The sequence below is a fragment of the Eptatretus burgeri genome, chromosome 8, assembly GCF_056783735.1.
Source record: "Eptatretus burgeri isolate ZD-2024b chromosome 8, Ebu_testis_v1, whole genome shotgun sequence".
NCBI lineage: Eukaryota > Metazoa > Chordata > Myxini > Myxiniformes > Myxinidae > Eptatretus > Eptatretus burgeri.
In genome coordinates this window covers 104,301,625-104,323,808 of record NC_140968.1, presented here as the reverse complement: position 1 = coordinate 104,323,808, position 22,184 = coordinate 104,301,625, and the positions used below count along the sequence as shown (strand labels likewise).

The window sequence follows — 22,184 nt, the reverse complement described above, 5'->3', positions numbered from 1 at the left end:
ACCCATCGTAAAAAAAACATGCACTACATCTGTCAACAGTCGTCTCAGGAGGCGAAGAAAATATAGAGCGGCACACAACACCCCACCTCATCCGATGCTAAATGCTCCATAGAATCGCAGAACACCTCTCCGTCAGAGTCACTCAAAAGTTGTGTGGTCCCAGCTCCAATTCCTGTGACCGTTTCACTGCCTGGATAATAAATGGAAGAACGACGAAAAAAGATTTATAACGGAAGTTTCAAGTATCCAGCAAAATAGGTGATGCATTAGGCCACACTCTACGTCGAGGATATGCCTGTATATGTCTGTTGGTGGCTTAATGGTTAGGGGCGGTGGGCTTGGGATCCTAGGATCCTGAGTTCAAATCCCACTCAGCTGTTGAATTAATACCAGGTGGGGTTGACTCTGCCTGTCATCCATCCGAGGTCGGCAAAATGAGTGCCAGCATGCTGGTATCCTGCGGCGGAGTGGTGACCCGTCCAGGATTGTGCCCAATAGCCAAGGAGACTGCTGAGGCAGCACCAACTCTCTGCACAGAGTCTGGTCCTGATGGATGGATGGATGGATATGCCCATATAATTTATAAAACAAGTTTCATGAATGAATTTGCTTACATTGGCAATACTAAGGTGAGGGCTCTTGAATCGATCAGCATGACCACACACACACACACACACCTCGCCACACCGCCATGTCTGTTTGAAATTTGTTCGAAGACAGCATTTAAAATTGCGAACTTGCAATTTTTAACGAATGAGCAAACCGAAATGTTTTTACTACAAGGTTCAAATAATTTGATCATCATCAAATGGCATTAATACCTTATTACACCCCATCTTTGCAAGATGAATAAGAAGATCAGTCTCATGCTAACCCTATCCCCAGGTCGTTATTGTAAAGAAGCTGTCACCTCGAAAGACATAAATGCACATATTTTGTTCTTCCTTGCAAAAAAAAGTTTTTAAATTATATAAAATTTCATCATCATCATCATCATCGTCATCAATGTACAACACTATTTAGAGAACATTGGTGTTGCCAAGGCAGTTCCTGAGCAAGGGTTATGTTGGGCCGTTTGGTTGGGCCGGGCTGTTTGGTTGTTTGCCATTGCCTTCTCGGCAGTCATTCAGGGCAGGAATTTGTCATTTGTTCAGGGTGCTGGTGGTTATAGCTTGCCGAATCTTCAGAAAAAGCACCGTGGTATATCTAATGTGCAGCAACAAGGCGTAGTCAGGCGTGCCCTTCAGCTTAATGTACATCCGATGGAGAGGGATGGCACACATCGGTACCATGTCCTGCCTCCAAAACACCAGGATGGTCGTTTTATAGCTGTCAGGATTAAAACCCAGGCTCAGAAGTGAGTGTGCATACATGTAAGGCTATCCTATCAACCCTTAACCAACATTAACAAATCACATCAAACACAATTAAGAGGACAGCCACATTATGGCAATATTTTTTGTTTTAAATATCCCATACAGAGGTTGGTGACGTGATGAAGGGCCAACATAAGAACAGCTGTGTTAAGCAAGTCCTTACCAGATTCCACACACGCTGTTAGCTTGGGGTTTTCATCCAATGGGTTCTCATTTTCGGTGTTGTGCTCAGCCTGCACGTGAGCATCTTCAACAAAGTCACGTCCATTTTTGCGATTCGAACAACCTTCGTCATCAGAACCAGGTTTGCTTTCTTCTCCATTCCCGTGACCCATATTGGGGGCGCCTATGACGCCAACATTTTGCTCGGGTGGCTGAGTGTCATGCCGAATCTTTGAGAAGCCCGAGGGCCTTCTTTGCTCGTCCGTTTCAAGGCCATTCTCCTTTGGAAGTGTGATGGGTTCCTCTAGAAAAAGGGAAAGCGTTGACCTCATCAGGAGTTTTGTTTCCATTCACAAATTGCTCAAAACAATAACAAATTGTTCAGGCAGACAGTTTTACATCCGAATGGACAACTGAAATATAAGGAAATTAGAAAGACTCAAAATCTCTCTTCCACTATCGAAAGGCTTTCATCGGATCAAGAAAGCTTTCAGCAGACTTATAAGGTCAGTTCACATTGTAGTGGGATCCATGGGTTGAGTATCAATCAGAACATGCAGACTTGCCACCCTTGGAATTAAAAAAAGTAATGTTCCCCCAACCCCCCCCCCCAAAAAAAAAATGGCAACATGTAATAAGAAAGGTAATTCAGTTTCTAAAGAAAACCTCATCAGTTAAGAGCAAAGCTGAGGTTCAATAGAGGCTACTGTGATTGTGTGGCCTCATGGTTGTTCAGCAGTGGAAGCATTTAACAGGTGATGAAGAAGTGCACAAGGCAGAACGGGTTTGGCCATTTACCTTCTCGGCACGCCTCCTTGGAGTGCCATCAGTCACCCCTGACAAGGAGCCGTGGCGCCATGGGGAAAACACCATCTGGCTGGCTGGAACTAAAAATGCCCATCAATGACTGGAACCATCACAGAGAGTCAATGAAGGGACACAGACGTCTGTGCGGCCACACTCGAAGCAGCCAGAATGTGTGCCAAAAATAATAACTGGTAGTAGGAGTCTTAAAGGGCTGAAAGGGTCTTCGAGGTATTCGGGGTCTCATGGAATTAATAAACCTACTCACGTTCTGTGCAGACAAGCAGATAAACAAACAGATCTAAATGCAATACCCTCTCCTCTGGCAAGGGTAACCAAGTGTGGATGATTGAATTGTCAGGAACAGAAATGAAAAAAACCGAGTGTGTGTGTGTGTGTGTGTGTGTGTGTGTGTGTGTGTGTGTGTGTGTGTGTGTGTGTGTGTGTGTGTGTGTGTGTGTGTGTGTGTGTGTGTGTGTGTGTGTGTGTGTGTGTGTGTGTGTGTGTGTGTGTGTGTGTGTGTGTGTGTGTATTCTGTCTGAAATGGTTGAGAAGTGCACTGAATCTCTGCAAGTAATTGTACAGTTTATTAAATATTTCTTAGATATTGCAAATACGTTACCAATACTAACAAGGAAGTCAATCAGTAGTTTAGAGGTCAGGTCAGGTATGGGAGCATATGCAGGAAAAAGGCGTCACTGCGTCCACTTTCCGCCGGTACTCCAGGGGCCTCCGTCTGGCCATCCCCCAGGCAGATGCCAGGCCCATCCCGATCTCCTTGAGATGATGGTCAACCTGCTGCAACCACGAGGCATGTGGTCGGCCCACTGGCCTCCTCCACTCATGAGACTCCCTCGCTGAGAGAATCTGGTGAGCAGGATCAGCGTCAGAAAAACGAGCCACATGTCCATACAGCCACAGCTAACGCTCACGGATGATGCAGGTAACAAATCTCATCCAAGTCTCTCTCAGCAACCGCTCGTTGGACACAAATCCGACCAGCGATAGCCAAGGATTCTCCGAAGAGACCTGGTACCAAAGGAATTGTCTCCGTCTCAGATCCTTGGTCAGAGTCCAAGTCTCGCATCCATAGGGCAAGACTGGAAGTACCAAGGACCTGAAGACTCGGACTTTCGTCCTCCCGCACAGGTACCGGCAGCGCCACACCCCATGATCCAGTGAATCCATGACTCCCCAGGCCCGACCCAGACGTCTATTGACCTCTGACTCGCAGCCAGCAGAGACATGAATATCACTGCCAAGGTAAGTGAATCTCTCCACGACCTCAACATCCTCACCACAAACAGACACAGACAGGACAGCAGCATTCAAGATGTCACCAAAAGCCTGGATCTTAGTTTTGACCCAAGAAACCCGTAATCCCAGCGGCTCCGACTCCTCATTCAGCACCTCGAGGGCCCCCAAAAGGATATCTAAAGTCTCCGCAAAGATGACTGCATCATCTGCAAAATCAAGGTCCGAGATCTTGACATTCCCAAACGATGCACCGCAGCTTGATCTCTCCGACATCCTCCATAAAATCCAGTCCATACAAGTGCTGAAAAGTGTGGGGGCCAGAACACACCCCTGACGAACTCCAGTAACAACTGGAAATAAGTCAGAGATGGTACCACCACACTTCACAGCACTCTCAGTACCAGAGTAGAGTTCAGACATCAGATCGATCAGTTTTGGTGGCACCCCACGAAGACCAAGAATCCTCCAGAGGACATCCCGATTCACTGAATCGAACGCTTTACAGAGATCAACATATGCTGCAAGCAGCCCCTGCCGAAACTCTCGTCTGCGTTCAATGAGGACACGAAGTGCAAGGATACGGTCAATCGTTGACCTCTTTGGTGTAAAGCCTGACTGCTCTGGACGCTGGTGCTCAAGCAGATGGTGGCGAACCCTATCAAGAATTATCCGAGCAAAGACCTTGCCCGGCACTGAGAGCAGCGTCACCCCTCGGTAGTTGTTGCAGTCTTGGCGATCACCCTTCCCTTTCCAGAGAGGAACAACAAGGCCCCTCTTCCAATCAGTTGGGATGATGCCTGTGTTCCAGGCAGAGCACAAAACTGCATGCAACGACACGAGTGCAGCATTTCCACCAGCCTTGAGAAGTTCGGCATGGATGCCACAGATCCCTGGAGCTTTGCCCCGTTTCAACTGGTTCACCGCAGCCCGTGTTTCCACAAGCAAAGGTGGACCACAGTTGATTCGAGGGTCAGCAACAGGGATTGTAACAACCTTGACGTCCAACTCGATAACTGGGGGATCAGCCTGGTACAACCGCTCAAAGTAACCGGCCCAGCGGGCCTTCACTTCAGACTCCTCTGTCAAGAGCCTACCACTCTCTGCTCGAACTGTAGTGCTCCGAGGGATGGGCTTGGATGAACGCAATGCGCGAATTCCCCTGTAAGCGGGATGAGAATCACCTGTCCACAAGTGATGCTCTACCCCCTCACAGATTCCTCACACATAGGCCTCCTTGTCCACCCTCAGTGCACGTACAGTTTTACGCCTCAGCTCCCTGAACAGCTCAGCTCTGCCATTCAGCCTGGCCCTGCGACTCTGGTCAATGGTATCCAGTGTCCCTTGAGAGACAAAATTCTTCTTTGCCCTGCAGTGAGCTCCAAGGCATCCACCGGCAACATCAAGGACGGTGGTCTTGAAGGCGCTCCACAACTCTTCAGGACCCCCCAAAGCACCCAGACCCCCCAAGTGTCCACTCAGCCTGTTCGCAAACACCTCAGCTACTCTCTCATCCCTGAGCTTGGCAACATCCAGCCTAGGCTGGGATGGTACCATTCTCCAGGATTTAAGGTGCAGCTTTGGAGTTGCTACAACAAGCCTGTGGTCAGTATTGAGGAACTGAGCACTCCGGTAGACCCTGCAGTTCTGGATCATCCTCCAACGACCGTCAATGAGGACATGGTCAATCTCCTTTGCCACACCGCCAGCGTTGGAATACCAAGTCCAGCGATGAGCTTGTGGGCGTTGAAACCATGAACCAGCCACCCTAAGTCCATGACTTCTTGCAAAGTCAAGGAACTTAGTGCCATTCTGGTTCATAGTTCCTGACCCATGGGGACCAACACACACCTCATAACCATCCCTATCAGTTCCAGTCGATGCATTGAAATCCCCCAAGACTAGAAGTGTATCTCGTCTGGGGCACTGATCAACCACAGACTCGAGTGTGGCGTAGAATGTGTCCTTCACGGTGAGATCACTCGCCTCAGTCGGAGCATAAACAGAGACCAGGGAAATGACACCTAAGGAGTGGCGAATCCTTAATCTAATAATACGCTCGTTGACCGGTGTTACCTCAATTATCATTGGGGTCAGCTTGTTGGACACAGCTACAGCAACTCCTTGGGTATGGTAACCATCAGAGCAACCAGACCAATAGTAGGTGTAACCACCCACCATTATCTCACCGCAATCCGGTCTCCGAACCTCAGAGAGAGCTGCAATCCCGATGTCCAAACGCTTGAGCTCAGATGATAACAGAGACAGGTGATCATCCTCTCTTAGGGATAGGACATTCCAGGCACCCACCCGAAGGGACCGCCTCAGGTTAACCCAAGGAGACCGCCGTCTGGTGGACGACACCTCAGCACCACTCCGACACACTCTCCCGCAATCTGACCCAGGGATGTTACCCCGTGGTTTCCCTCCTATCATCAAAAATTGGCGGTCCCGAAGGCTTTGCCCCAATCCAGTCATCCGGTGAGCTGCCCTGCGAAGGGAAGCTGCACAGGAGGTACTCCCACGAAGTGGGTTTTCAGATTTTTTTGCGTTCTTGTGTTTTGCGGATTGAAGGGTTTTACCGTGGCCGGAGTGCAAATCCTGCCACCAACCTCCTCATAAAAAAGTAACCCAACTGCAGGAGGACGTCTGCAGACACAGTTGGGCACTAGATATGGATGGCCGTTGGCTCACAAGGAGCTCCTCCGCCCTTTGACAGGTTTTGTTTTTAATCCTGCTGGGTGTCCATATCCAAACACCCTCCTCACCACAAAACCTGGTGGGGGAGACGGTTTAGTCGCCGACAACCCGACCATGGAACAGGTTAGTACAGGTTTACATGGTACCTATAGCAGGTCACAGATCTAACCTGACCTGCCAACGTAGTTTAGAATAGTTAATAAAATGTAGTATTTACCATTTTGTTGTGTAACTGAGACTGAGAATGCTTCTGTAACTCGTACGTTTGGCAAATTCACCAAAACTGTTTGCATCAAGTTAAAAACGCTGCTACCTTTATGTTCATCTACAATGGCTGTTAAAATGGAGGTAGGGTCACACAATCACGTGATTGAAAGACCTCCGTTGACCACAATTGTATGCAATTGGAAATACTGTAAACAATTTGGAATTAAATCGCCAGTAGAACTACCTTTGGCCATGAAGAGCCAATAGTCCATTCGGTAGTCCGACCTCAAGCTTCGCTCTGCTCCAAACTTGCATGATGAAAGGTTCCATTTATACAGCAGAGTCTTGTTATAAATGAACACACAAATCTGCTGAAATGGTCACTGTATTCACAGTTCATTCCGTCAACACTCCTCCTCCAAACAATACCGACCACCCTCCTCCAATTAACAAAAAAGAAGATAAATGGGGTACCCCGAGCACCACAGGCAGGTGAACAGGACATACCGTCATGGCAACACCACAAAATTAATACATGGTAAAACCTACATCTCACCTCATAAGTATAGTATGATTCAATCAGCAGTTCCACCTGAGAAAGGTATCGTAATGAACAAACCGGGCTAAACAAGGGTTTCACTGAACCTCTTCTCAATGGCTGAAGAAATATTAATTTTTGATTTGATCAACAACAAAAAAAATTCTACAATTCTCTGTCCATCACATTGAGTGAATATTCATCTGTTAAAAAAAGGAGGTTGTCTATAAAATAGCAAGATCGCAGCCGTGGTGTGGCTTGGAGGATGTAGTCGGTCTTTATTTAATCGGAGGATTTCATACAATTTCACAGTGATACTGTTGTGGGGCCGGGTCTCAGTAGCGAGCACGACCGCTCGATGGAGCAGTAGAGTCGGCTCCACCGAACACCCGGAATTTAGGTCGTACCTTTCAGATAAATCCGAAAGGTCACAGGTCCCTTATCGGACCGAAGATCGCCAATAGATCGACCATGTGGGATAGGGTCAATTGCCAATTTCAATATACCTAAATACCCATGTCGTCCAAACTACTGGGGAAATTCACCCTCGGCAGGATCTGTGCGATCCGGGCTGTTACCGAGCCGGATCCGAGTCGTACCCCAAGTGGAGAGTACCAGAATCCTGCCAGGCCGATTGCACGATTACGGCAGCAATGAGGCCTCCTAATTCCCGTTCGCAGCGCGGCAAACCAATGAGAGAAAGGACAAGGACGAGCTGGTACATTCAACAAAAGGGGAATTTATTTACAACAATAATTGGGGAACGAGGGGAGCACGTAAGGGCAGAGTTATCTCAATAAGCAAGGCAAATAATGTACAACAAAAAGCACTTAACAATTCTACTTATCAGACGGGGCCCACGGACACACACACGCACACACAGATACCCAGAAATGGACCCCGTCGGGTCTTTATTGAAGGCTTCCAGCTCGAGATAAGGTGAGCTGGAAACCAGAGCAAGCTTGGACCTGTCCAACTCGTGTGGTCTTCGACGTTCTGAATCGGCGGGACTCGAACCCGCAACAACGATGCCACTCCAAGTACCAGGGACGGAGGATGAAGGACGGATGCCAACCAGCGCGAGGAAGGACAAGGCAGCAAGCGCCAGCAGGCAAGGCAAGGCGATCCGAGTTGATCCGGCAGGCAAACCCCCAACTGCAACCGCTTCCAGTCGGATCGCGCCGATCAATTATATTCACTCCCCATCCAGGGGGGAGGGGACTCCCTCTCGTAACCCGCCCCCCCTTACTGGACGGTTTTGGCGCGCGATCCGCTCATTGCCCCTGTGATTGGCCAAAAGGGGCGCCAAGTCCGCTGATTGGACCGGGGGGGGGGGCGTGGCGGGTGTCACGGCAGACCAGCCCTCAAACCGGAAGATGGGTATTATTGTCCTGCATTGGCTCCCATTGGCCGAATGACGGCAAACTCGCTCGCATCTCTCTGATTGGTCGAGAGAGACGCCAAGTCCTTCATTGAACTCCGCCCACCGCGAGCTTTATGGCATCAGGATGCAGCGAGGTGAAGATGTTGTTGTTGTTGTAGTTAAAAATGTAAAAGAAAACCTTGACTATCAAAATAACTCCGCAGCACATGAACATTTAATCACCCATTAGTCACAGGGGATGGATTCCAACTATACACATATACTTAACGAATTAACTGAGCTATGGGGACCTGTCTGTTGTGTGCTCATGGCTGCCACATTCGTAACAATGCATGCTGAAGAACAAACCTTCAGGGTGACGGACGATGATTTTGAGTAATGATAGACTCCATCATATTATGCACATTTATTATCATATCAGGTCATTCCACAAAACCTGAAACAAGTGTGTGTCCACTCAGGAGAGCCAGAACATCTGTCCAACCTCAAAAATGAACTTTCAAACTAGAACCTGGTGGCTCCTTGTTAAGTCGGTCTCTGGTGTTTGCACTACAGCCGACTCCACTTGTGAGAAAACTGAAGGCCTCAATTCTGTGTTTGCTTCAAAAAAAATAAAATCAGACGACATCACGGCATAACATAAAAAGGTGCAAAAACGAATCCTCTTCCCTACACACTTATGAGTTTACTTCCAATCATCAGCAAGGTCATGGACTCCATCGTCACAACTGACATAAGATCCTTCCATTTCTCCAACAGCTTCATCTCAGATCATCAATTTGGATTCAGACCAGGTCACTCTACCTTGGACATGCTGCTTCGACTCACCCAACAATGGATGGAGGCCCTCAATGTCAGACATGAGATCATGGCCGTCTCTCGAGACATACGCATCTTGAGCTTTCGATACAGTCTGCAATCCAGCAGTGCTCTCCAAACTCTCTCGCTGTGGGATCCAAGGAAAACTCCACTCTTGGATTACTGACTTCCTCCACTCTCATTGCGAACATGTGGCTCTCAACGGCATCCTTTCATCTCCTCTACCTGTCCTTAATTTTGTGAACAAACGATGGTACATCATGGGTGATGAAGGTTGCAGTGAAGTTTCATCGGAATTGTGTGAGTAGTTTCAGAGAAGAAGTTGCAAGTGTTTGTGGACGGATGGACGGACGACGCGCCATCCCATAAGCTCCCCGGAACTACATTCCAGGTGAGCAAAAAATAATATAATTATTATATAGTGTTGTGGTCGTCCAGTCATCCCAGTTGCCTGGTTCGAATCTTGCGAGTCGCTTCAATGCAACCGATATGGTTGACTGCTTCGGGGTATTCCCCGTCAATTATGTGCCTAATTTTGCAATAATTTTTGCCTGGTGTTGGCTTAATGGTTAGGGTGGTGGGCTTGCTTGAGATTCTGAGTTCAAATCCCACTCAGCTGTTGGGTTAACTCGGTGGAGTGTGTTTAACTTGGGGGGGGGGGGGTGAATTAATACCAGGTGGGGTCAACTCGCCCTGTCATCCTTCCGAGGTCAGCAAAATGAGTGCCAGCTTGCTGGTGCACTGCGTCGGAGTGGCGACCCGTCCAGGATTGTGTCCAATAGCCAAGGAGACTGCTTAGGCAGCACCAACGCTCTGCACAGAGTATGGTCCCAATGGATAGTATGGATTTGAAGTCTGAATCGACACAGCATTACTCCAATCAACACCACCATCTAGCATCCAATCAGGCTGAGCGAGCCCGAGACGAGTGTTTTGTTCACCTTAACAGGTGTTCCCTTATTCACTCAATGAGAACTACCACAGCTGGAATCCACCCCGATTACAAGTGAGTTTAATTGTAAATGGCACAGGGAAGGAAATGCAAGGAAGCAATAGAGTATATGTAATAAATCAATAACAAAACCCTTACTCCAACCATTTACTTGTCCAAGAACCAAACGAATGAACGGGGAGATCCTTAAATATCCTATACCTTAAGGCCCAGTCACACCTTGACGTTTTTAGCCAGCATTGGCAATGTATCAAAATGTATGTAAAACGCTGGTTTACGCTGAACTTTTGATGTCTTTATTCAAGATTCGGACGTCTTCATAACGAGTTGCTCGTATGCATAACATATTAAGGCGCTGTCACACCTTGACGATTTAGCCAGCAATGGCAACGTATAAAAATGTATGTAAAATGTTGGCATACGCTGAAATTTTGATGTTTTTTCTTTTTAAGTTTAGGTCGTATTCATAACGTGTTGGTCGTATGCATAACATATTAGTAACGGGCACAGAACGTTTCGTTGTCTTATAGATAACTTATACCAATGAATGCTTAGCCTATTGTCGGCGTTCACAACCTATGACCAACGATAGTCTAACTTGTGCATAGCGTGCTGCACGTATCGCTGACGATCACGTGGCGTAGCCTATTAAAAGGCTGCCACACAATGATTCAAATCATAACCGCCGGAGAAATGGAAGTGTTAACATCGCAGTCACACCTTGGCGATCTTGCCAGCGCATGCTGACCTCTGAAAAATGCGTCTAAAACGCTGGCGCACGTCGAATACGGTGTGGGTAAGTTTGGTATACGTGAATAGAACGCTAAAGTACGCTACCATACGTCGTAGTAAGTGGAGTACGTCTTGTACTTTTAAACGTGTTAAACATTTTACGACGTACTTGCTGTATGCCTCACACATTCCGCATACGATAGGAATAAGTTGTACGCACGATATTCGATCGTTGGCACACGTTGACAAAAGTTACTTGTAAGTTACTCATAAGTCGAAACACGTCGAGGCAATGGTTAGCGTCAGTGTTCCAGACCCCCTGGTTTTTTTTTGGGGGGGTTTGTTTTTTTTCTTCGGTATTATGGTGATGTTGACACTTCGATTTCTCGTGCGGTTATAATATAATATAATTAATAGGCTGCCGCTCAACGATTTAAATCGTAACCGCACTAGAAATCGAAGTGTCAACATCACCGTCATACCGAAGAAAAAAAAAACCAGGGAGTCTGGAACACTGACACTAAACATTACCTCGACGTGTTTCGACTTATGATTAACTTACAAGTAACGTGTGTCGACGTGTGTCAACGATCGCATAACGTGCCTACAACTGATGGCCAGCGTAGCGGAACGTGTGAGTCATACGCTGACATAAGTCGTAAAATTTCAAGCATGCTAAAATTTGAGGACAACCGCAAAGTACAACGATGAAATTCAGCGTACTACGACGTATGGCAGTGTTTTTCAGCGTGCTCTCAATGTTTCCAAAACTTACCCATAACGTATTCGACGTGTGCCAGCGTTTTAGACAAATTTTTCAAAAATCGGCATAAGCTGGCTAAAACGTCAAAGTGTGACTGGGCCTTTAAGGACCGGTCAGACACACAACGTGAGAGACAAAACGTAGGGCGACAAGACAGAAGAGAGTTGCGGGCAAACCCAACAGTATGCAGCATGGGTTCTCCTATTATCCCGGCAGCTTGGCCTGGGGAATGTCTCGTGACGTTCCCGTGGTGTCTGGTCTGGAGTAGAGAAGAGGACATAGATCTGAATGGAACGAATAACCAAGGAGTGCAGCTTCTCCGATGCAGAATCTGGGAAACTCCTTTCCCCTCAGCACACCCGCCTATATGGCCTCAGGCCCGTGGTGCGTCAGAGACAACTCATCACTCATGCGATAATTGGTGCAAAACCCAGGATTGCAGTGCATGCATGGGCAATGGTCACATCACTTCGCTTAACCTCAAGTGTTGCTTGTTACATGTTTGCAGAAATTGATAGTGACAGTACCATTGGAGCATCAGCTGTCCAACCAGGATGAGGGGGAGAGGGTGCAAGAGTTATGGATGCACTGATAAACAAGGGGGAGTGTAGGAGGTGGACACCTGCACGGGGAGAGAGGTGGAAGCTTGAAGAGTGATATATGGAACTTGGACGGGAAGAAGCACAACACATCCACGCTTATGTGCGACACATGCTGTGCCACAAGCAACAATGGCAGAACAAGGTGGGAGGGAAACACACAGGTGACTCATCACACAGCTGGCCCTCGAGATAACTATTCAAAAAATATTTTTGGGGGGTTTTACCTTGCACAGCAAAGTTTGTATTTTCTTCCTCATCTTCATCGTCTGAGTGGCCGTCTTCGGAGCATGATATGCCATGCAGCTGTCCGTTCATCTTTCCAAACTCCTCTGAAGATGCCAACGCATCATTTAATCCTAAGCAGGAATATTGGCAGGAAATTAAACAATGAATGCAGTCTCTTGTCATGACATCCATATTAAATAAGGTTAGTTGGATCCCTCAAACCAACCCTGGAGGAGAAACTCTCAAAACCAAGCACAAGCAACAGGAACATAGACAGCTATAGCGCAAACACAGGGTGATGTACAGGATGTCCATTAAATTGGTACCCATTTTTATTTATCAAAGACAACAAGCAAACACAATTCTCCAGTTGAAATTTATATCGACCAGTTGGAGTAATGTTTGAAGTTTTATTGAGTACTCAACATGTCCACCTTCTTTTACCATTTACCTTCGTTTTCTGTTGTTTTTTTTTTTTCGTGAAGGAACTGTTCATGAATTTTTCGATTCAATGCTCTCACCAACAAATGAATCAGCCATGGTGCACCCATTCCTTACCCCCCACCCCCCCTTCCATGATCCCCGGACCTGACTCTAAGTGATTTTAACCCTCCCCCTATGGAATAAAGGGAGGCTTATACCTGTTGTAAGGTTTGTTTCTACAGTTGGTGCCCCCCAATTTTGAATGGTCAAAATCTAGGATCACTGCTCACCTCCACCCATTTGTTCCTCCTTTTCCCCACCTGTGGAATCAACTTCCACATCCTCTTCAATCTCATTCTTCCCACAAAAGGTCTTCAAGGCAGCCGTTCATCGCCATCTGAGATGTCCCCAATCCAAAACATGATCTTTTCTACCCTCGTTAACCACCCCCTTCAAAATTTACATTTTTCCCTCCTGAGAGCTTCCTTCTGTATCCATATTGTTCATCCCATGATGCATCCTCTCCTACCCCCCCCCCCCAACCCCATTTTTTTTTTTTTTCATCACAACTCAAATCAGGTTTTTCCTGATTGGAATGAAATTGCCTGCTCTAGATAGCCTACAGTAAGCCACATGTACGCTCAATTTAAATCATACCACTCCGGATTAAAGGTCAAGGTCAAATGGCGGTCTGAACAAAAAAATAACGCGTTTGTTGTCAACGTTCAATTTTGCCAATGCGGAATCTCAAAGACCACTTACGTTCCAAGATGTTCTTGCACCATAATCGTGTACCTGCACTGAAGTTGTACACCTGATATTTGATGAGCTTCCTTAACCCACCTTTTTAACCTCACCGAAGGAGTGGGTATTGCGTTTGGGTCTGTTTGTTTGTTTCTGTCTGTCTGTCTCTGTTTGTTTGTCTGCACAGAACTTTTGTGTTTTTCTCTGCAACCGCTTGTCGGATTGCGACCAAATTTTCACCATGTGTGCGACTACTCATAGAGTGATTAAATGATAGTTATGACGTCATAGGTCACATGGTGTGGCAGCCATGTTGGAAAAACGGATAAACTTTGGACCTCTATTTCCGAAACCGCAGCAAGGAAATAATTGAAACTTGGCACACGGAAAGTACTCCTCAAAAATAAGTGTGATTTTTGATGACGCCATAGGTACCTTCGTTATGACGTCATAATTGCATATGTAGAACGCTACATCTGATCAGTATGAAAATTTTTTAGGGCCATCAAGGGATAAAATCGTCCACAGAAAAAAAATCAATGACATCAACGGTCACGTGATTCTGCAGCCATGTTGTTTAAAAACAAAAAAAAAAGCTTCAAAAATCTTCTTCTCTGAAGTGGCTCAACAGATCAAGGCGAAACTTTACACTTACACGTATGACCGCCTATCCATGAGGAACAAAAAGTTCACACATATGACATCATCGGTCACATGGTTTGGCAGCCATATTACATTTACCCTAAAACCTACTAAAAAAATCTTCTTCTCCAGAACAGCTGGACAGATCGAGGGGAAACGTCACATAAATGTTCCCTAAGCCTTGGGTGTACAAGTTTGTTCATGAACAATAGATAGGTCACATGGTTTGGAAAACATATTGGATTGAAGAAAATATTAAATAATGTTTTCTCTGGAACCGCTTAATCAATCGATATTAAACTTCAAAGTTATGATCCAGTCGTGATGGGGAATACATATATTAAATTTGAACTTGATTGGACACATGGTCTGGCAGCCAGAATTATTTAATTTTTTGATCTGGTTTTTTTTTTTTTTTCTTGATTTATTGTTGTTGTTTTTTTTAATAAGGTTCACTTGGCTGTTCCTGGATGGGTTTGAGAGGAGAGGAGTAACAGCTGAAATGTGAATCCTATCCAGGTTCCTCCTGATGACTTCATCTTTACTTTTTGCTTGTTCGGGTTCCTTCTGATTCCTCCAATGTAGGGCTGTACCCATTTGGTCTTACTTTTGATTTGAATTGAATTTATTTTAATCCCATTCTAAATTCAAATGAATATTAAGGAAAAATATTGGGTCAGGGTCAGGTGCCCAATCAAAGCGGGACATCTTGGCACCCGATCATCACTGCCAGCAGTTATAAAGTGGCAGTTCTAGTTATGTCTCATTAATTATGTAACACACCAGTACAGTAATTATGTAACACACCACACAAAACTACACAAACATCACACAAAGCAAGTCCTTGTGAGGGTCTGCAATCTCCGATTGCTCTTTTCTCATTTTGAATTGTGACCTTATTAACAAAAAACACCTTTTTGATCACAACTTGAATAATCTTCATCTGATTTTCATGATGTTGAGTTTTATGGATACACTGCAGATCCATCCATCCATCTATTGGGACTATACTCTGTGCAGAACGTTGGTGCTCCTTGGCTATTGGGTATAATCCTGGACGGGTCGCCACTCCGACACAGGATACTAGCAAGCTGGCACTCATTTTGCCGACCTCGGAAGGATGACAGGCCGAGTCAACCCCACCTGGTATTAATTCAACAGCCGAGTGGGATTTGAACTCAGGATCCTTGGATCCCAAACCCACCACCCTCACCATGAAGCCAACACCAGGCATACACTGAAGATGAGGACACATTTTCTTAATTTACACTATCCCTAAATGTTGAAGGTCAAGGTCATGTGGCAATCCAAACAAAATATTGCCATTATTGGATCACGGGCAGCAGGCTGGGCTTACGCTTGGTGGTCACTTTGTTATCTCAGATATCTCGTTTGTTTGTGGGATCTCGTTTGTTTGTATGATAAGGACATAGTTTTGCCACACGCTTACACTCCTTGGATGAGCTACCTGATCCCATCACGAATGCTGTTTGGGGGACATCCCATGTCATCTGTACAAATGTTTTGAACAATTTCGTTCAACGTCTCCTGACGTGTATTGAAAGAGAAGATGGACGTGTCGAGTATGAAACAAAACTTCAAAAATCACTCTAACTATCTGATATTCAACTAGAGAGTTGTGTATACTCGTCATATTTGATAAATATCAACGGTTCCTATTTAAAGGTCACCCTGTACATGCTGTCCAATCGAAGCAACAATGTCAACGGCACTTTGAATACTCATTACCTTGCAAAGATTCTGCCATTCTATCCAGGCAGTCTTCAGCGAATGCAATAACAATGAGGAAAAAGACAAAAACAGAATCAAACCATTCCCCACTGAGAGAATTTGAACATTCACACGAATGAGCTTTCATTCCCATTTGAAAGATTGTAACAAAAGAACATGTTCCGAATATCCCGTACATTTGAATCACTCAAAAAGAAGGGTACGTGCATCCGGTAAATACTTTAACAGGAGACCCTTGTAATCAAACTAAGCAACCTGTAAATACTAAGGGGCACACATAGCGCATGCTTTCGATGTCTGTTCTGTTCAACGAAGCAGACAGGTATATCTGTCGTCAACCAGGTACGTTGAATTCGGAGTAAAAGCCCGACTATTACCAATGCTGTAACCCACGTTGTTCCCACTAAATCGATTCACTTCTTGCACAGTCAACACTCTTCGACTCTACTCACTCATAGTGGACACGCAGAGACACTAGTCACGGAAACACGAGAGCAGCCACTCACATGCATACGGCGTTCTCAAGATTAGGGTATCACTGTAGAGTAACTGGTTCAGTTCGCTGATATTTTCCTTTTTATTTGCCGATTTCAGCTTCTGTAGTCAATGCTTACACAGCAACCACAGAAACATTCCATGGGAAGGAATAACGAATCTACCAAATCATCCTGCCATTCATGTAATAGGTATCTCCCATGATGAGGCTGGTGCACAAGGTCTGCTACCCTCGCATAGCAAGAAGGTCGGTGTAGGCCTCTTCCCCAGTCTAGCTCCCTCTGTGTGTTCAGCCCCGTAACCCTCTCAAACTCCCCCAGGATGCTAATCTTCTTCTAGTAACCTCTCCTGGTTGAACCCCCAAATCAAGGCTTACCCGCACACCTCAATTCTTTTGTTCACCTTGTCTCCCCCTTTTGAAACTGCCTTCCTGAGACTCATTCACACTCGTCCAATTTGGCCTTCAATTTGGTGGCATACCACCATCTCGTGTAACCATTATCTTTTCTAACCTACACACCTCCCCCCCCCCATTGAATTTTTCTACCCACTCCCTCCCCCACCCCCCACCAACCCAATTAACTCCACCAAACTCAAATATTCTACATGTAGGTTTCTGTAAATTCTCTCTCTCATTCCCATGTTTGCTCATATACACCTGTTGCCCCATGGCCCCACTGTCAGGGCAGTACATTTTTGCCCTCTGTCTCCTTGTGCTCTTCCATGAGCGAAGATTTGACATACAAAAGGAAAAGAAAAAAAAAATCATCCAAGCTAACAAAGGGCAGGTAGGTGTTCACAGTCCACACGCCTACGCGTACCACAATGAAAGTTCACCTGCTGTACCATGTGGAAGGAAACTCGATGCTTTGGGAACATCATCGACTATCTCGTAGAAAGGTCCAAGCTGGTGAAGGAACTTCTCCACATGTTTTGTCACAGGCATGGTCTCTATAATCTATACGACAAATGAAACACGGCAATGAGCATCGCTGTTCAAATTGGAGGTGAATCTCACCAAACAGGCACAGTTTTTAACATTTTTATCATGAAAACGTTTTTTTTTGTATAAAAAGTCGAGGCTCATTGAGAAGCTTGAGAAGTCTTTGTTTGAGGACAGAGTAGTTGCTGGCGACCTTCAACCACACGTTTGGATCAGAAGTCTCGGATGAGGAGAATCCACTCCAAATTGAAATCGCTCATCAGATTGAAACTTGTAGGGGTGAAAATAGCATGGATTGGGAAAGATTTTTGGATGTTGCTTCTGTCAACACCATTTTCATTCCCACATTGAAGAAGTCAACCACAACCTGTGAACAAAGAAAAATTGTTGTTGTTACAAATTACTCCACATTTCTTCACTTGCGTGTAGGACTGGGAGAACCAAGTACAACGATCGAAACAAACAAAATAAAACAACGTTCAATCATTTGATTATCGGATTATAATCTTACCTTAAATGGTGTCGACCTTGAATGTGGAGTATCGAGGGCACGTTCTGCTGCGGAATGCTTTGGAATAATGAGTGGACGTGGATTCAACCTCCAACTGCATTTTATCTGTGATATGCCGGCTTCAACAGTAGAGTTGGCTAATTATCCCCACGCTTTTTGGGGGGGAACAAAAAAATGAGGACATTGTAATCGGCTCCGTCCGTCCGTCTGTCTGTCTGTCCGTCATGCCATCTCCTCCGAAACAGATGTGCAGAAATTCCCCAAACTTGGTAGTTATGATGACCACATGGCACAAAGGTGCAAGAGCCATTTAGACCTTTCTTCTGGAACATCCTTCCATTTCTTTTCCACGCAAAATACATCACACAAAACAAGCCCCGACGAGGGTCTGCGATCTCTGATTGCTCTTTCTTGTTTGGAATTGTGTTGCTCCATAAAAATGCAAACGGAACACACTCGTTCATTTTGAGTCAGTCAGTCGTGGTTTTCATTTCATCCATTTTGTCTCTGTCGCGTCTTCTACTGCCTCCTTTCTGGTTTTGCCCCTCTGCTCTTTCTGTGCTTTGTCACCCCCCCACCCCACCCCGCTGGGGTTTGGGTTGGGATCATACGGTCCACCATCAACCTCCTTCTGGTGAAACTACCAAAATCAAGGATCACTGCTTACCTCAACTCATTCGTTTCCCTTCCCCCCTGCTTCTGGAACCAACTTCCACATCCTCTTCAATCTCATTCTTCCCTCCAGGTCTTCAAGACAGCTGTTCACCACCATCTCAGATCATCCCCAATCCAAAACCATGATCTTTTCTACCCTCGTTAACCCCCTAATTACGGGTTTCCTGGCTCAAAACTAAGATCCAGGCTTTCAATGACATCTTGGATGCTGATGTCCTGTCTGTGCCTGTTTGTGGTGAGAATGTTGAGGTCGTGGAGAGATTCACTTACTTTGGCAATGATATTCATGTCTCTGCTGGCTGTGAGTCAGAGGTCAACAGACGTCTGGGTCGAGCCTGGGGAGTGATGGATTCACTCGATAATGGGGTGTGGCGCTGCCGGTACCTGTGCGGGAGGACGAAAGTCCGAGTCTTCAGGTCCTTGGTGCTTCCAGTCTTGCTCAATGGATGTGAGACTTGGACTCTGACCAAGGATCTGAGATGGAGACTTAATTCCTTTGGTACCAGGTCTCTTCGGAGAATCCTTGGCTATCGCTGGTCGGACTTTGTGTCCAACGAGCGGTTGCTGAGAGAGACTCAAATGAGATTTGTTACCTGCATAGTCCGTGAGCATCAGCTGCGGCTGTATGGACATGTGGCTCGTTTTCCTGATGCTGATCCTTCTCATCAGATTCTCTCAGCGAGGGAGCCTCGTGAGTTGAGGAGGCCAATGGGCCGACCACGTGCCTCGTGGTTGCAGCAGGTTGATCGGCATCTCGAGGAGATTGGGATGGGCCAGGCATCTGCCTGGGGGATGGCCAGACTGAGGCCCCTGGAGTACTGGCGGAAAGTGGACGCAGCGACACACTGCTCTGGCGCATGCTCCCATACCTGACCTGACCTGTCAACCGCCCACCCCCTCCCACCCCAAGCCAAAATCCTTCCAAAGTAATTTTTCTTCCTGAGAGTTTGCTTCTGTATCCATCCTGTCCCCCCAATGTGTATTGCCCACATCCCATATTTGTTGTCCAAATCTCCCTCTACTTCAACGCTGCTGTGTCCCCCCCCCCCCCCCACTCTTTCTACTGTACCATTTCTTCTGTTGCCTCCTGATCTGCTTATAGTTCTAGGTGTTCCACGAGCCTCAACTTTGTATGCAAAAAAAAGACAGCAAAAAATAAATAAATGGTCCCACCTTTTTGAATGTAGGTTGGAATCATTTAAAGAACGATTTCCGAACAGACATGCACTGATGTACCTGCAGTCCCACCTTTTTAATCTCTTCCACATAGGAAATCATTGCCTCTTCCTTGGACATGTTCCCAACAGCTTTCCAAGCATCCCTAACACACACACACACACAAAACAATAACAACACTTCTTAAAAACAGAATCAACAATAGCTGCTACATTCTGTCAACAAGATTTTGCAGCAGCTAATTCATCTTTCACTTAGTGGTTCATGCGGATACAAGTAAAACATCAATATCAGGGTTCAGAGGTCAACGTTTGAAGGTCACAGCGAAAGTGTTTATCAAGTTTCTTGGGTGATAGATGAAGGCATCATTTGCATGTGACCAGCCAAACAGATAAGATGTATACACCAGTTGGTATTGTCGTAGTATAATTAAAGTGAAGTTCATCTGATAGACCTTCAATGTCAATATTGTACTGCAATAATATCACTAACTTAGTAAAAGCCATTGCAGAGTTTGATACGTGTCACTTGGCTGGGGAAATCAAGTATCACGTGGTTCAAGATCAAATCGGGTGCCATATCCATCATGCCGATTTATTCGAGGAATCGTTTTCATTTCTGTCCTAATCTCAACATCGATCGATTTTCCTTTAGGAGGGCCGGAGAGACATCCACCGAATGGATAGACATGATTATGTTGTTAAAAATCTGCCAATGCCCTTTGACCCACCGATAAACAGGGTCGAGCTGTGGCTCACTTTACCCCGGTTCATGTCCTTCGCAGGGTTTCTTTGGTTGGTTGGGTTTGTGATTGCAAAACTATTTTCTTCTTCTCCTTCATCCATAAACTTGTACAAGGACCACGAGTAACGACGATGTCGACCAATTTCATCGAAGGGACATTGTTGGCCTTGAACTTACGAACAGTTTGAAGGGAAACACAACCGGCACACGTTAGGCAGCGACAGTAATCTCCAGGGCGTAATCCGAGCTTTGTTATTTCAACATTGAATCAGAACGCACAAAAGGAAGGAGTATAAAAAAGTTTTGTCCGTCACCACAAATACTCGTACCATTTATGACGACCCAGAGGATCCCAGAAGGCAGGTCGGGCGACATCACAAGGACCACATACGGCTTGTTTGTAAAAACCATAAAACCTCAGCATTAGCTCTTGAGAAGGTTGATAAGATCCTGAAAAACACAAACAAAACAGCAGGAAACAAAGTTCTCGTTTTCATTGATACCGTTTCGAATGCTCATGGAAGATCTGTGACACAAATCAAGCACTCACATGCAGACACGGAGAGCAGACAGCACAGGACTTGACACGAGACAAACACGATCGTTGACTTTCGGAGAAGGAACTTAACGGAACACACTGGGTGCGGGCGAAGGTATAGAGAGGTGGCGGTGACATCTCTGCGGTTCAGGGATGGAGAAGTGGTTGGGGGGGGGGGCTTTGAAGGAGAAATTTACCTCCACATGGGTGGGAACCCATACGGTTTGTCCTTGCTCTATCCTCTAAATGCTGAGTGTCAAGCGAGGAATCAGCACGTGCCATTTTAAAAGTCTTTGGTACGACTGGGCCAGGGTCGGAATGGAACCACCACCCTCTCGAACCCCGAGCAGACACTCTAACCATAATGCCACTGAATCTGGATGGATGGATTTTAACAGGAAAAGTGCATTATTTAATTTACCGTTCAACAAGTTGTCTTCATTATAGTTCCCACGTTTCATGACTGACCATGATGAGAACAAAAAAGACCCCGATCATCAGATCATCACTTGATCAATGACCCAGTTGACAACAATGTCACCAAGTCATCTTCCATTCGGTCAGTCTGTCATTTGGAATTGCTGTAAATGGATGCTGACACCAAAGCGGATCATCCAATATGGTGCTTGCCTCCAGGGTACGATAAGGTGAAAATAAAACCGGGCCTGGATGCTCAAGTTCGACCGATTCGTTGACGATTTGCACTCAAAACCTGCTTAACAATGAGCGGTCACTCGCTGCACAATTCTGATCGACCAACAGAAAGAACGATCCCCAGTGAACGACCCAAGGAGGATTCGACCATCGGTACCGATTTACTGCCGGTGACCGCGTGCGCGATTTGCCGATTCACCATCACTTACGATCTGACCATGAGATCGGCGATTCGATCCACTTTGGCTGTAGGAAAGGAAAGAGTGAGAGGCTGAGCAGCATAATGTATGGAAGGGTAGCGGGGTAGTTGCCGAGGTCGGGAAGTTGTGGTAGTTAGATGTGCGCACAGGATCTGTTGACAGATGTTGT

The 22,184-nt window shown here is 46.0% G+C and overlaps 1 protein-coding gene across 10 annotated transcripts in view; it reads right to left on the bottom strand.

Annotated features, from left to right (window-relative positions):
- The window catches only part of ACBD5 (acyl-CoA binding domain containing 5), a 61,353-nt gene that overhangs the window by 24,221 nt on the left and 14,948 nt on the right, over positions 1–22,184 (bottom strand). For 4 of the 10 annotated variants that reach the window (XM_085893395.1, XM_085893403.1, XM_085893396.1 and 1 more), the window contains 7 exons: positions 20,953–21,073; positions 19,940–20,024; positions 17,412–17,532; positions 16,077–16,109; positions 12,518–12,649; positions 1,540–1,842; positions 87–190 (listed from right to left, as the gene is read on the bottom strand). In XM_085893395.1, coding sequence (XP_085749521.1) covers positions 87–190; positions 1,540–1,842; positions 12,518–12,649; positions 16,077–16,109; positions 17,412–17,532; positions 19,940–20,024; positions 20,953–21,073 — 899 coding nt within the window. Of the gene's footprint in view, positions 1–86; positions 191–1,539; positions 1,843–12,517; positions 12,650–16,076; positions 16,110–17,411; positions 17,533–19,939; positions 20,025–20,952; positions 21,074–22,184 lie in introns of those variants that run through there. The other 6 variants (XM_085893397.1, XM_085893398.1, XM_085893400.1 and 3 more) reach the window with 6 other exon arrangements.